The sequence below is a fragment of the Cynocephalus volans genome, chromosome 12 (genome assembly GCF_027409185.1).
Source record: "Cynocephalus volans isolate mCynVol1 chromosome 12, mCynVol1.pri, whole genome shotgun sequence".
Classification (NCBI taxonomy): domain Eukaryota; kingdom Metazoa; phylum Chordata; class Mammalia; order Dermoptera; family Cynocephalidae; genus Cynocephalus; species Cynocephalus volans.
In genome coordinates, this window is record NC_084471.1 from 101,861,505 (window position 1) to 101,875,822 (window position 14,318).

A 14,318-nucleotide genomic window follows, 5' to 3' on the forward strand; every position below is an offset into this window, starting at 1 on the left:
GCAAAAAATTAAGCAATAACTACACAGTAGTCATTTAGACACCATTTATAAAAGATGTGCTTATGTGTGTTCTCATTATGCATGAGCATGTAAACGCATTACAATTTCAGGAAGATTCAAAGTAAGAAAGAAAGAGGTAGCAGTGGTTACCTAAGGTGGAAAACTGATGGATCAAAGGAGAGTAACATGTGATAGACTTTTATTAACACATATTTTGAATCACGTTAGGTAAATGTACATCTATCAAATATTATATTTAATTAATCATAAATAATTTTACAGTAGAAATTCATGACTAAAAAATGTTGGCATGATATATACTTTATGATCAACAAGGTATTTGAAATTTGTGATTGCCAAGTATCTGTCAACATTTCTTTATCTCTCTGTAGGTAGATTGATAGATATACATATTTATATATCTATAGATGCCCATATGTACAGAAAATATGTAGATCAACACATATCTTTTCTCAAAGGGATTTACTATTACGTTGTTCTTTAAATATTAAAAGTATGTAATCTTCCCAAGGCCTCTTCAGACCTAATTATGTGGCCGCTATGATCTGCTCAATGCTTTTCTGGTTATTCTTTATGTCTGTTTTGTTCTCATATAATTATATTTTATTAATGAGCATTCATTGCTCCAAGAATTACATACAGTAAAATATAATTTATGGGAAATAATGATATGAAGTAGTCATATATTTTAAAAATTTCCCAGGAAAGAAAACTCAAGTACTTAAAAATAAAGCTTATTGCTTAAAATCGAAATGTTGGTAAGATGTCAAGTAAGACTCCAATGAACCAGAACACTTATGAATGCAAGTTGACAACGTCTGTCTTCACTATTACACTGAACCTGTCCTGAGTTCCTCCCAGCCACCTCCTAAGTTTGCTGCTCAATTTCTTTTTTATTCTTTTTTCTAATTTAAAAAAAATTAAAATTTATTATTAGCGTTTTCATTCTTACAAGTTGTGATATTTCTTTATGACCTTTGTCTGACCTATCAGTTCCCATACTCCCTCCCTCCCTCTCCCCCATCTCAGGTGTCCTTAAGTTTATTCTTTCCTTCTGAAAGTTCTAAATATTGTTGTGCTCTTTTCTTTCTTTCTTTCCTCCATTCCTTCCTTCTTCCATCCCTCCCCTCACTCCCTCCCTCTCTTCCTTCCTAGCAACCAGTTATGAATGAGAACATAAGATATTTCTGTTTATTTGTCTGGCTTATTCCTCTAAACATAATTTTCTCCAGACTCATCCATGTTGCTGCAATTGGCAGAATTTCACTCTGTATTTTTTGGTCAAGTGGTACTCCATCGTGTATATATACCACATTTTCTTCATCCAGTCATCCAAGGATGGACACGTAGGTTAGTTCCATATTTTGGTTATTGTAAATAGAGCTGTAATGAACATGGGAGTGCAGGTATCTTTGAACATGATGATTTCAATTTCTTTGGATTTATACCCAGTAGTGGAATTGCTGGATCATATGGTAGCTGTATCTGCAGTTGTTTGAGGAAACTCCATGCTGTTTTCCGTAACGGCTGTGCTAATTTACAGTCCCACCAACAGTGTAGAAGAATTCCCCTTTCTCCACATCCTTGCCAACATTTGTTAGTCTTGGTCTTCTTGTTGATGGCCTGTCTAACTGGGGTGAGATGATATCTCAACACGGTTTCAATTTGCATTTCTCTAATGACTAGTGATGCTGAGCATTTTTTCATGTATCTGTTATTCATTTGTATGTCTTTCTTTGAATAATGTCTTTTCATCTCTTTTGCCCATTTTTTGATTGGATTATTTGTTTTTTACTGTATGGTTGCTTGAATTCTTTGTATATTCTAGATATTAATCCCTTGTCGAATGTATAGCTTGCAAATATTTTCCTCCACTCTGTAATTGTCTTTCTGTTCTGTTGATTGATTCTTTTCCTGTGAGAAAAAAATAAAGAGCGTCCAAATTGGAGAGTACATCTTCCTGTGAGAAATGCCAATTTGTCTCATTTGCCCATTTTTTAATTTGGTTGCTTGATTTTTTCTTGTAAAGTTTCAGTTCTTTGTATATTCTGGGTATTAATATTTTGTCAGATGTATACTTTGCAAATATTTTCTCCCACTCTGTTGGTTGTCTTTCCACTCTGTTGGTTGTTTCTTTTGCTGTGCAGAAGCTTTTTGGTTTGGTATAATCTCATTTGTTTATTTTTCCTTTGGTTGCCTGTGCTTTTGGGGTCATATTCATGAAGTCTGTGTCCAGTCCTACTTCCTGAAGGTTTTCTCCCATGTTTTCTTTAGGAAGTTTTATTTTTTCAGGGTGTATATTTAATTATTTAATCCATTTTGAGTTGATTTTAGTATATGGTGAGAGCTATGGGTCTAGTTTCATTCTCCTGCATATCAATATCCAGTTATCCCAGGACCATTTGCTGAAGAGGCAGTCTCTTCCCCAGTGTATAGGCTTGGTGCCTTTTTCAAAGATCAGATGGCTGTAGGTGTGTGGGTTCGTTTCAGGGTTCTCTATTCTATTCCATTGATCAGTGTGTCTGTTTTTATGCCAGTTCCATGCTGTTTTGGTTATTATAGCTTTGTAGTATATTTTAAAGTCAGGTAGTGTTATGCCTCCGGCTTTTTTTTTTTTTTTTCTCAGCATTGCTTTGGATATGCATGTTTTTATGTTATTCCATATAAATGTCTGGATAGTTTTGTCTGTTTCTGAGAAAAATGTCATTGGAATTTTAATAGGGATTGCATTGAATTTGTATATCCCCTTGGGCAGTATGGACATTTTCATATTGTTGACTCTTCCAATCCAAGAGCATGGAATATCTTTCCATCTTCTTGTATCCTCTCTAATTTCTCTCAGCAGTGGTTTGTAGTTCTCATTATAGAGATTTTTCACATCCTTGGTTAATTCAATTCCTAAGTATTTTATTTTTTTGGTGGTTACTGTAAATGTACAAGCTTTCTTGATTTCTCTTTCTGCATGTTCACTATTAGAGAATAGAAATGCTACTGATTTTTGTGTGTTGATTTTGTATCCTGCTACTTTGCTGAAATCATTTCTCAACTCCAAGAATTTTTTTGTAGAGGCTTTAGGCTGTTCAATATATAGGATCATGTCGTTTACAAAGAGTGACAGTTTGTCTTCATTTTTTTCAGTCTGGATGCCCTTTATTTCCTTCTCTTCTCTGATTGCTCTGACTAGTACTTCCAACACTATGTTGAATAGGAGTGGTGAGAGTGGGCATCCTTGTCTAGTTTCTGTTCTTAAGGGAAAAGCTTTCAGCTTTTCCCCATTCAGGATGATATTTGCAGTGGGTTTTTCATAAATGGCTTTAATTATGTTAAGATACTTTCCATCTATACATAACTTACAGAAGGTCTTTGCCATAAATGAATGTTGAATTTTATCAAATGCTTTTTCAGCATCTATAGTGAAGAACAAAGGGTCCTTGTGTTTGATTTTATTAATATGGTGTATCACATTTATTGATTTGCATATGTTGAACAAACCTTGCATCACTGAAATGAATCCCACTTGATCGTGGTGTATAATTTTACATATGTGTTGCTGTTTTCTGTTAGCTAGCATTTTATTGAAGATTTTTGCATCTATATTCATCAAGGATATCGGTCTGTAGTTTTCTTTTTTAGTTTTATCTTTACGTGGTTTTGGTATCAGGGTGATGTTTTCTTCATAAAATGAGTTTGGAAGAATTGCCTCTGTTTCAATCTCTTGGAATAGTTTGTAAAGAATTGGTGTCAATTCTTCTTTGAACATTTGGTAATATTCTGCTGTGAATCCATCTGGTCCTGGGCTTTTCTTTGTTGGGAGCCTTCTGATAACAGCTTCAATCTTCTTTATTGTTATTGGTCTGTTCAGATTTTCTACATCCTCTTGGCTCAGTTTTGGTAGCTTGTGTGTGTCCAGAACTTTATCCATTTCCTCCAAATTTTCAAGTTTGTTGGCATATAGTTGTTTATAGTAGTCTTGAATGATTCCTTGTATTTCAGTTGTATCATTTGTAATATCACCTTTTTCATTTCTAATTTTTGTTATTTGGATCTCCTCTCTTCTTTTTTTAGTTAGTCATACTAATGGTTCATCAGTTTTATTCATCTTTTCAAAAAACCAACTTTTTGATTCATTGATCTTTTGTATTGTTTTTTGGGTTTCAATTTCTTTAAGTTCTGCTCCGATCTTAATTATTTCTTTCCATCTGCTAACTTTGGGTTTGTATTGTTCTTGTTTTTCTAATTCTTTAAGGTGAAGTGTTAGGAAGATATACAAATGGCCAACAGTCATATGAAAAAATGCTCAACATAACTCAGCATTCGGAAAATGCAAATCAAAACCACACTGTGATACCATCTCACCCCAGTTAGGATGGCTAATAAACTAAAGAGTGTGAATGATAAATGCTGGCAAGGTTGTGGACAAAAAAGAACTCTCATACATTGCTGGTGTGACTGCAAAATGGTGCAGCCTCTATGGAAAATGTTATGGTGTTTCCTCAGACAATTGCAGATAAATCTACCAGATGACTCAGCTATCCCACTGCTGGGAATATACCCAGAGGAATGGAAATCATCAAGTCAAAAGTACACCTGTTCCCCAATGTTCATTGCAGCACTCTTTACAATAGCTAAGTGTTGGAACCAGCCCAAATGTCCATCATCAGATGAGTCTATATGGAAAATGTGGTATATCTACACAATGGAATACTACTGTGCTATAAAAAAGAATGAAATACTGCCATTTGCAATGGCATGATGGACCTAGAGAGGATTATATGAAGTGAAACAAGTCAGGCACAGAAAAAGAAATATCACATGTTCTCACTTATTTGTGGGAGCTAAAAATAAATAAGTAAATGTACAAAACGTGGGGGGGGATATAACAATTACAATTCACTGAAGTTTATACAACATGCAAACAGAAAGGACATTGTTGCGAGGGAGGGGGAGTGGGAGGAAGGAGGGAGGTTTCAATAATCAACCACATTGTATATTGACAAAATAAAGCAAAAATAAATAAATAAATAAATAAATAATAAATTATTAATGAAAACAACAACAACAACAACAACAAAAACCCAAATTGGAGAGTATGGAGTCAAACTGTCCTTGTTTATAGGTGACATGATCTTAAGTATAGAAAAACCTAGACTCTACCAAAAAACTCTTACAGCTGATTAACAATTTCAGTAATGTTGCAGGATAAAAAATCAGCACCTCAAAATCAATAGCATTTTTATACTCCAATGGCAAGCTAGCAGAAAGTGAAATTAAGAAATCGAGTCTATTTACAGTAATCACAAAAATAATAAAATGCCTAGGTATTAAATTAAGCAAGGAGGTGAAAAATCTCTACAATGAGAACTAAAAAACACTACTGAAAGAAATTAAAGGGGACAAAAAAAGAGGGAAGACATATCATACTCTTGGATGGGAAGAATTAATATGAAAATGTCCATTCTACACAAACAATCTATAGATTCAATGCAATCCTGATGAAAATACCATTGACATTCTTCTCAGAGATAGAAAAAGCAATGTAAATATTCATATGGCAAAACAAAGACTTCAAATAGCCAAAACAATTCTGAGCAAAAAAAATAAAGCTGGAAGCATAACACTACCCAACTTCAAATTGTATTATAAAGCTATTGTAACCACAACAGTGTGGTACTGCCATAAATACAGACACCCAGATCAATGGAACAGAATAGGAATCCCGGGAATCAACCCGCATACTTATAGCCAATTGATATTTGAGAAAGCCAGCAAGAACATACATTGTGGAAGAGACTACCTCTTCAATAAATGGTGCTGGGAAATTTAGACATTCATATGCAGAAAAATGAAGCTGGACCTGTACCTCCCAGCGTATAACAAAATCAACTAAAAATGTATTAAAGACTTAAATATAAGACCTGAAGCCAAAAAATTACTAAAGAAAAATACAGAGAAAACCCTTCAGATAAGAGGACTGGACAAAGACATTATGAATAAGACCCTGAAAGCACAGGCAATAAAAGAAAAAGTAAAAAATGTGTTTATATCTACTCTTTTCTTTCTAAATCATGGGCCATTCGACCTCATGAGGGAAACCAGGACACTGCGACCACATTCATCTCGTAGGTCTTCTCAGATTATCCACACCTCCCGGCACCCAACAGTCTGCTGTTCTTACACATCTACACAGTTACTCGAGTGGGTAACTAGTGCATAACTGTGGTCATGTGGAACAATCTCAGTCTTCATACATCCATGTACTTTTCCACAGCCATTTATTTTCATTGAATATTTGTCATTCCAATGTATCCACACATAAATTGATACAAATCTTACTTGTAGAAAACAAATGTATCTTCTTCAAAGGTTGTAGGTCACAATATTTCACTGGGTACACATCTGTGGTTATAGAATTGTTCATGCTAGCATTGACTTTCTATGACTACATTGTCACTGTTTGCAATCCCCCACTTTACTCTAGTTGCTATATCTCATAAACTCTTCGGTCTCCTTGTAGCTAAAACTCACATATGGTGTGGACTCTGTTCCTTGACACTCAAATATTCCCTTTGGGAACTATCTTACTGTGGATGTAACACATCATAAAGCACAATGGTTGTGAGCACTTTCTGTACTCTCTGAATCCTACTCTGAGTCCTACATAGACACATGGCATGTTTATTCATTCATACCTTAAATAAGGCTTATAGCCTCCTGATCCTTCTAGCTATTATAGTTGTCACTATCAAGATATCGTGTACTGGTGTACTTTGGAAAGCTCTCTCCACCTATGCTTTCCTCTTGACTCCCATCACCATTTTTGGGGGTCATTCTCCTTCTCTACCATGTGCCCAAATACCAAAGCTCATGGCTCCTGGTCAAAGTGACCAATGTGATATTCAGAGTTATCATCTCCATGGGGATTTCATGAGCAAAGTTGGAAAAGAGACAGTCAGCAAGTTATTTAACTCCATACAGCATTCTCAATTAATATAAGTCAAAGTAATGTATATTTACTTATGTACCAACTGTGCTCAATTTTTTTTCATATATTTTTTTAGCGATAGTTTCTCTTTATTTTAAGTGAATATAGATTTATGTTTTAAATCAATTAAATATGCATGTGTCATTGTTTTTAGTGCCTGGAATGTCTCAAAATTACCTCTGATTTAATACACATATAATGAATACATTCTTATTCACTTCACTTCAGGGGGTATCATAAAGAAATGTATTACAAAATCTCTTTCCTTTACTCTATGGAAGTCAGGATTAAGAAGAAGGTGTCTATATTTAGGGTCTTATGAAGAATGAAACTTAGGCTATGGTTAGCTTCAAGTTGTGCTTAATAAAAGTGCTACACACATAGAGGTGACAACCTTTCCTGGACCCACATTCAAGTGTTTATCAATGACTCATATGACTCTGGAAGTTCTCTAAAACACAACTCTTTGTTGTTCCTTAAAACTTCATTTCAAGTCAAACAAAGACCCTCCAGTTTACATTATGGATAATATTATCTCACATTAAACAAGCAGATGATGAATATATAACTAATATCTGTCCACATCACTTATTTTTGAGTATGAATACAATGTATATGAATGGTGTTGAAATCACTGTGAATATCACAAAAAATTTCAAGTTATTTCTAACAAAACTTCCTACTATTGCTAAGTGATACAAAGAAAAATACTAGCACAGCGTACTTTTTGATCACCCATTCTCACAATAAACTTATCCCTCCTGTCATTCTTCTCCCTAGCAGTAAACCACATCTATATCTACTTAGTGGCTTTAAAAAAGGACAATCGTTATTTACCTGTGGCTTCTCAATTAATCCACTTGTCAATTAATGCAGTTGTTACTATTTGCAAACTAAATCTACTTCTCCAAGAGTCTGCTCTCTGATCCATCATTGTCATTAAGTTGGTCTTCAGCAGTTGATACAAAATTAATCTACTTTCCTTGTTTATTAATCTTATGTCAGCCATTAATCACAAATTTTCTATTATAATATTTTAAAATGTAAAATCAGTTTATTTCATTCCTACCTTACTATTGTCCAACAGTTTCCTATAATATTTGTGATGAAAATCTAACCATTTACCTAATGTGGCATTTCCTTCACTCTCTAAGGTCATCATTTAAAATTTAAAATATATTGAAAAATATGTTTTAAACAAACACCCATGTAACTCTCAAGTATATCAATAGATAAAACATTGCCAGAGATTATAAACCCTTTCTTTCTACACCCAGCAGAAGTGAACAGTATGACTTTTACTGTAATGATAAACTTGCTTTTTATATGGATTCATTTTCTATGTACGTGTCTCAAAATTACAAATTGCTATTCCCTCTTTGCATAGTTTATGAGAAGGAAATTATGCAGTACATATTCCATGTATCTGACTTTTATAAATGAGCATTTACAGATTATTCATGTTTTCGCATATATTCATAGTTTGCTTAATTTTGTTCCCATTTGCTATTTCATGGCATAAATATTCCAGATTTTTTCTTTAATTCAGTTTGTAATGATGGACATTGGGATGTTTAGTTTTGGGGCATATATATATGACTGTATTGCGTGTATGTACTCATTAGAATGGATTTCACACCTAGAAGTATTGTGCATTTAATTATCAATTTTTAAAGGGTTTGTATCAGTTTATGCTACTAATAGCAACATGTGCTAATTCTTGAATTATTATCCTCTTACTCACCAGCACTTAGGATTATCAGATTTTAGGATTTACACCTGTTTGCTTTATGTAAAACATTTTGTTATAGCTTTAATTTGAATGTTTATTATTGTTGAGGTAGGTAATATTTTACTGAGTTTTTTTCTTTTGTAAAGTGCCTTCATATGCCAATTTACCAGTATTCCCTTAAATTATTTGTCATTATAAATATATGAATTTCTTGTATATTACTAGTATTATCCCTTTGTGGTTGTATACCTTGAAAATATATTTGCATTTTGGATTTACTCTTTACTTACTTAATATCCTTTGATAAACAACAAATTTGAATTTTAACTTAGTCCACTATATTCCTCTTGTAATTGTTCTCCAATTGTTAAAGATTGTATTTATCTATGCTTCAGGTCAAAAAGATATTCCTTTGCATTATATTCAAGAATGCTTTTGGTCTTTCAATTTAAAAAATTTTTTTTCATGGATGGCATGAGTTGTAGGTATATCACAGATTGTTTTATTTGTAAAACACTGTGAATTTTCTCTTTGTCTTTGTCATGTTTCCCCTTAGGCAGAAAGAGGACAATTCCCATGTGATTGCCTGGAATAATAGAAAGTGTGTGAAAGTCTTGCAAACTATAGAAAAAGATTTAAATGATCCCATGTGGTTTGAATGTTTTCTCCATGTGCTTATGCTTTCTACCTGTAGAACCGAGCACTACCAATAGCAAGTGCCCTTCCACCTGGTCCTGAAATGAGAACATATGGGAAGGTGAGTGCATATGTACTGAGTCAAACCCAGCACAGCAGAGGGGTGATCACCACCAACACTGATTAACCACTTTAATTTTACTCATACTAATATTCCACTGCAACATGCTGTTTACTAAAAAACAAATCCATTCTCTCCTTATCGCTCTGCAATCCCAATATTGTCATAAACCAAGTGCCTATATAGGCTCATCAGCATTAGGTTTATCTGTTGCTGTAATAATTATATTAAAGAATTATGGCTTGGACAAACATTTAATTGTACAGAAGTTGAGAAAAATGATAAAGAAGAAATAATATTTGAAGGGATGATTGTTAAAAATTATCCAGAATTAAAGGACATCAAATTACATATATATTTTTATGCAGCATAATAGGGTAAAAAACACAAGAAATCAAAAAGAAAATTACATTAAAAAGAGCAATAGAAACAAATTCTAATCTCCCTTCAAAGTGGCATCTTGACTGACAGCTGACTGCCCATCAGCAAAAATGGAAGGCCCGATGGTGAGAAGCTATCTTCAATGGGTTGAAAAAATTTAACTTCATGTCTTGTAGTTTACATTCAGTAAAAGTATAATTAAAAAACTAAAGTAGAACAATTTTTCATAAAATATAACTTAGGACAATTTGTCTAAATCATGCACATTAACAGAAATCTGTAAGTATATATCCCCATAGAGTCCTGATATAATTCCAGATAGAAATACTGCAACTGAAAACTGATACACTCTATTATTCAATAAACCTATGAATTGCCTCATTAAAAAATGTATGTTCAAAATGAGTTTTAATTAAAAAATGAAACATTAATATGGAATGTTAAATGACAAGGGCACAATATCATGTCGATATGCAGAATGTTGTTGAGTAAGTTCTTTACAAGAAATTCTGACTTACAAAGCTAGGAATATAAAAGAAACTGAAGGTGCAAAACTCACTAATTGTACTATGTCTGGTTTATTGAAATAGGACTGTGATTTTCAGTTTGCGAATTTCGTCAGTTTTGTATTTTTAATGAATACATAATGAATTAAATTGTATGATTAATGTTATTCCTATTTTTCTAAAATCAGATAAACAATTTTTTCAACCTTCCCATATGATACAAAGACTTAAAATTAATGATATCCTAAATTAGGAAGAAGGGACTTTCTTCTAATTGTCATGTTTGCAGCTCATTGCAAACCCCTATCAAGATTCTCTAGGGTGTGATTCCCCAAGGTCATGCATTTAGTTTTAAAACATACAACACTGTACCTGAATTTAGTCTTCAAATCTGACTCACATTTAAGAGTTTCTTATGCTGTCTATGATTTTCATTTTATAATCAGGGAAAATGTAATTTCTCTGTAACTTTAGTGGCATATTCTTTAAAGGAAAATCCTGTTACCTATTAGAAACTAGAACAATTTTTATAAAAAGTTAATTTTTGAGAAAAATTTGTTTGACAATTTTATTATTTGAATAAAAGGAGCCTTCAGTAAATAAGTCTATAAAGGATATTTGTCTTCTGGGGAGTTCCTAATCTAAGTGTTGTATTTTAATTCTTAGGTGAAAAAACCTGAAATGGGAAATATAATAATTTTGGCATAGAAACGTCTGTGTGATCTTATTAGCAGTCCAGTGGTATACATCTGATTAATTTGAGAATAAGAATACAAGGTATGGATCTTAATTTCCTACACCTTTAAGAATCTTAAGGTGGATTTGTCTTGGCACCTTACATGTGTATTCTAATAAGGTTTCATCACTTTGGAGAATATTACAGTAATATTAGTTACTTGTCTCAACTTAAAAAATCTTAGCAGAAGAACGAAAAACTTATGAAAATGTAGATAAATATGCCAAACTATGTATAATAATTGTGATTTTGAGGCCATGTAGGAAAAGGTGGAAGCAAATCAGAGCAGTATAACTGTGAAATCTGGATTAATCAAGGATTTCTGGAACAGTGTTGCCTGGAACTTGACATTAAAAGGTAATAGTGCATAGAGTTCGATGGAAAAAGAGGTCATTCTTGTTAGAAGAGATACTTTGTCGATGTCATTATATAACAAAAGAACACGTTTTGTGTGTGAAAAGGATAAAAAAATGCAGGAGTGAGAAAATAAAGGGAGGAGCAGTGAAGAGTCTGGATGTGCTCGGACTTTAGATATGATGGAAATCCAGACAGAGTGCTTAGGTTTTAAGGGTTTTGTAAGAACGTCATTTTAAAAATGTTATGAGGATTTGAGCACCATCCGCAAAATAAAGTGAAAATAGTATCAGTGTTACAGGCGGGAGAAGGCAGACAGACTGAAGATCCAGTGTTACCTGCTGAGTAGTGGGTGTTGGGGTGGGAATAAATACAGCAGCACATTTTGAGCATCTCTTTCACTTCACCCTAACTGCCTTTCTAACAATGGGAATCTGGTATTAAAAGGGAATCAGATGCAGACGGAGAAAGAGAAAATAAAGATTTTCTGTTGATGGCTTCTGATCCAGTTAGAAAAGTGTATCTACGACAGGTGGAAAAGTTAGAAGGGAATCAGGAAAGAAAGCTGTTTTTAACATGCCTCTGATTATGTTTTCCACTTCTTGTCTTTCATTTAGTTTTTTTTTTTTCTTTTAAATAACATTTTTTGGAAACTTATTGATTGGCCATATCTATGGGGTATAGAGTTGAATATCAATACCCGTGTGCAATACGTGATGCTCAAATCAGGGTAATTAGTATATCCAACACTTTACTGTGTAATCGTTTTTCATAACATTTCCTTTTCCTTCTCTGCACCACTTCATATTTCTGTTAGGTTATTACTAGAAAAGCTAACACTTTAAAATAGTCATACGGAATTGGGAATGACAGCTTAGTACCAGTTTAACTGAGGAAACTTATTAATACAATGTTCTCATCACTGTCTTAAAAAATGAAATACCAGCATAGAAACATACTTTTAATATCCCCAGTGGCAGGCTCTGTACGTGCATCTCTTTTAGTCTGTCCTATTGCCATGAACGAAGTTGTATTTTACTGTTATTCTTTGATTCCTCTTATGCTTTCTTTGTCAATGACTGAACTGTAAGTGAAATTCATATATTAAATGATAATTGTTTAATCTTTACTCAGGGTCAGAAATTTTGTAAGCATTCAGTAAGCACAGATATGTATATAATCTGTAAAAGAACATTAGGAGATAGCCTCCTTTCTTGTTTTAAAAATGTGGAATTGAGTCAGTGAAGGGTAAAGAAAGTAATCCATATTTAAGAAGCCAGTAAGTGGCCAAAGAGAGGTTCAAATGGGGAAAAATAAAAGCAAAAAATCCCTAAACAAACAAACAAAAAACAAAAACAAAAACCTGAATCCTTGTATTTTACAATCCACACAAGAACGGTGAGTCATTGGGAGCTGCCTCCATTCCCTCATCCCTACTCTCTCTGTTCTGTCTGGCTGCTCAGGATGAAATCTCTGATTTTCCTACAAGAGGAACGGCAATGCTGACTGGGAGAAATGTGAGTGCTGGAGCCACTTTTGTCCTGTTGGGCTTCTCAGAGTTCCCACCCCTCAAGGTGCCCCTCTTCCTGCTGTTCTTGGCCATCTACACTGTCACTGTGTTTGGAAACTTGGGAATGATTTTGATCATCAGGGTCAGTCCCAAACTCCACACCCCAATGTACTTTTTCCTCAGTCATTTATCTTTCCTCGATCTCTGTTATTCCTCAGTAAATATGAAAACCAAGACTGTGTCCTTCTTGAGTTGCATGATTCAATTTTTCATCGGCTGCACATTTGTGATTACAGAAGTGTTCATGTTAACAGTGATGGCCTATGACCGGTTTGTGGCTGTTTGTAACCCCCTGCTCTACACAGTCGCTATGTCTCCTAAGCTCTGTGCTCTCCTCGTAGCTGGAACTTACATATGGGGTTCACTCTGTTCCTTGACTCTCACATACTGCCTTTTGGAGCTATCCTACTGTGGATCTACCATAAATCACTATTGCTGTGAGTTTTCGGCCCTCCTGTCTGTATCCTGCTCTGACACGCACTTCAGCCTGATGGTGATGTTAGTCATTTCTACATTCAATGAGGCTTGTAGCCTCCTTGTTATCTTAACTTCCTATGCCTTCATAGTTGTCACCATCATCAAGATACCTTCTAAGGGTGTTTTTCGGAAAGCCTTCTCCACCTGTGCCTCTCACCTGACTGCCATCACCATTTTCCATGGGATTCTTCTTGTTCTCTATTGTGTGCCCAAATCTAAGGGCTCATGGATCCTCATTAAAGTAGCCACTTTGTTTTACACCATTGTGATCCCTATGCTAAATCCTCTTATCTACAGCGTTAGAAATAAAGATGTAAAGGAGGCTGTCAAGATGTTAATTCACACCAAAGTGCTTTCTCACTCAATGTAATCACTCACAGGAGCAGATACACACACTTCATGAAATAAGACACTGTTTAGATAAGTACTTTTGAATACTAATTCTCTACGTTACTTTCTCCAGGAAAGAAAAGTCAGAACGTTATCAGCACCTTACAAATAGCCCATAAGTATAAATTTTAATGGGGCCTCTGTTTGAAATTTGTATAAATTGATTCTCTGAATATACAGTCCATTTTATCACACATGCACTATATTTCTTCCCCAATTGTGATGTGTCTATTCACTGTCTTGATAATGTACTTAGGTGTACAGATTTCCTTATTTTTCTTGATGCACAATTTATCAAAGTGTTCCTTAATACAGGGAAGTGCTTTTAATATGCTGTTTAGTAAATATTTCTTTTCTCCAAAATAATAGTCTCATATTTTATGTGCTATTTGTCCCAAATTCTATACATTCT

At 34.1% G+C, this 14,318-nt stretch overlaps 1 protein-coding gene across 1 annotated transcript; it reads left to right on the plus strand.

Moving 5' to 3' along the window:
* Positions 1-12,968: 12,968 nt before the first annotated feature.
* LOC134391783 (olfactory receptor 1165-like) lies at positions 12,969-13,886 on the plus strand. Its single transcript, XM_063115726.1, has one exon. The coding sequence runs from the start codon at positions 12,969-12,971 to the stop codon at positions 13,884-13,886; it is 918 nt and encodes a 305-aa protein (XP_062971796.1).
* The last annotated feature ends 432 nt before the right edge of the window (positions 13,887-14,318 follow it).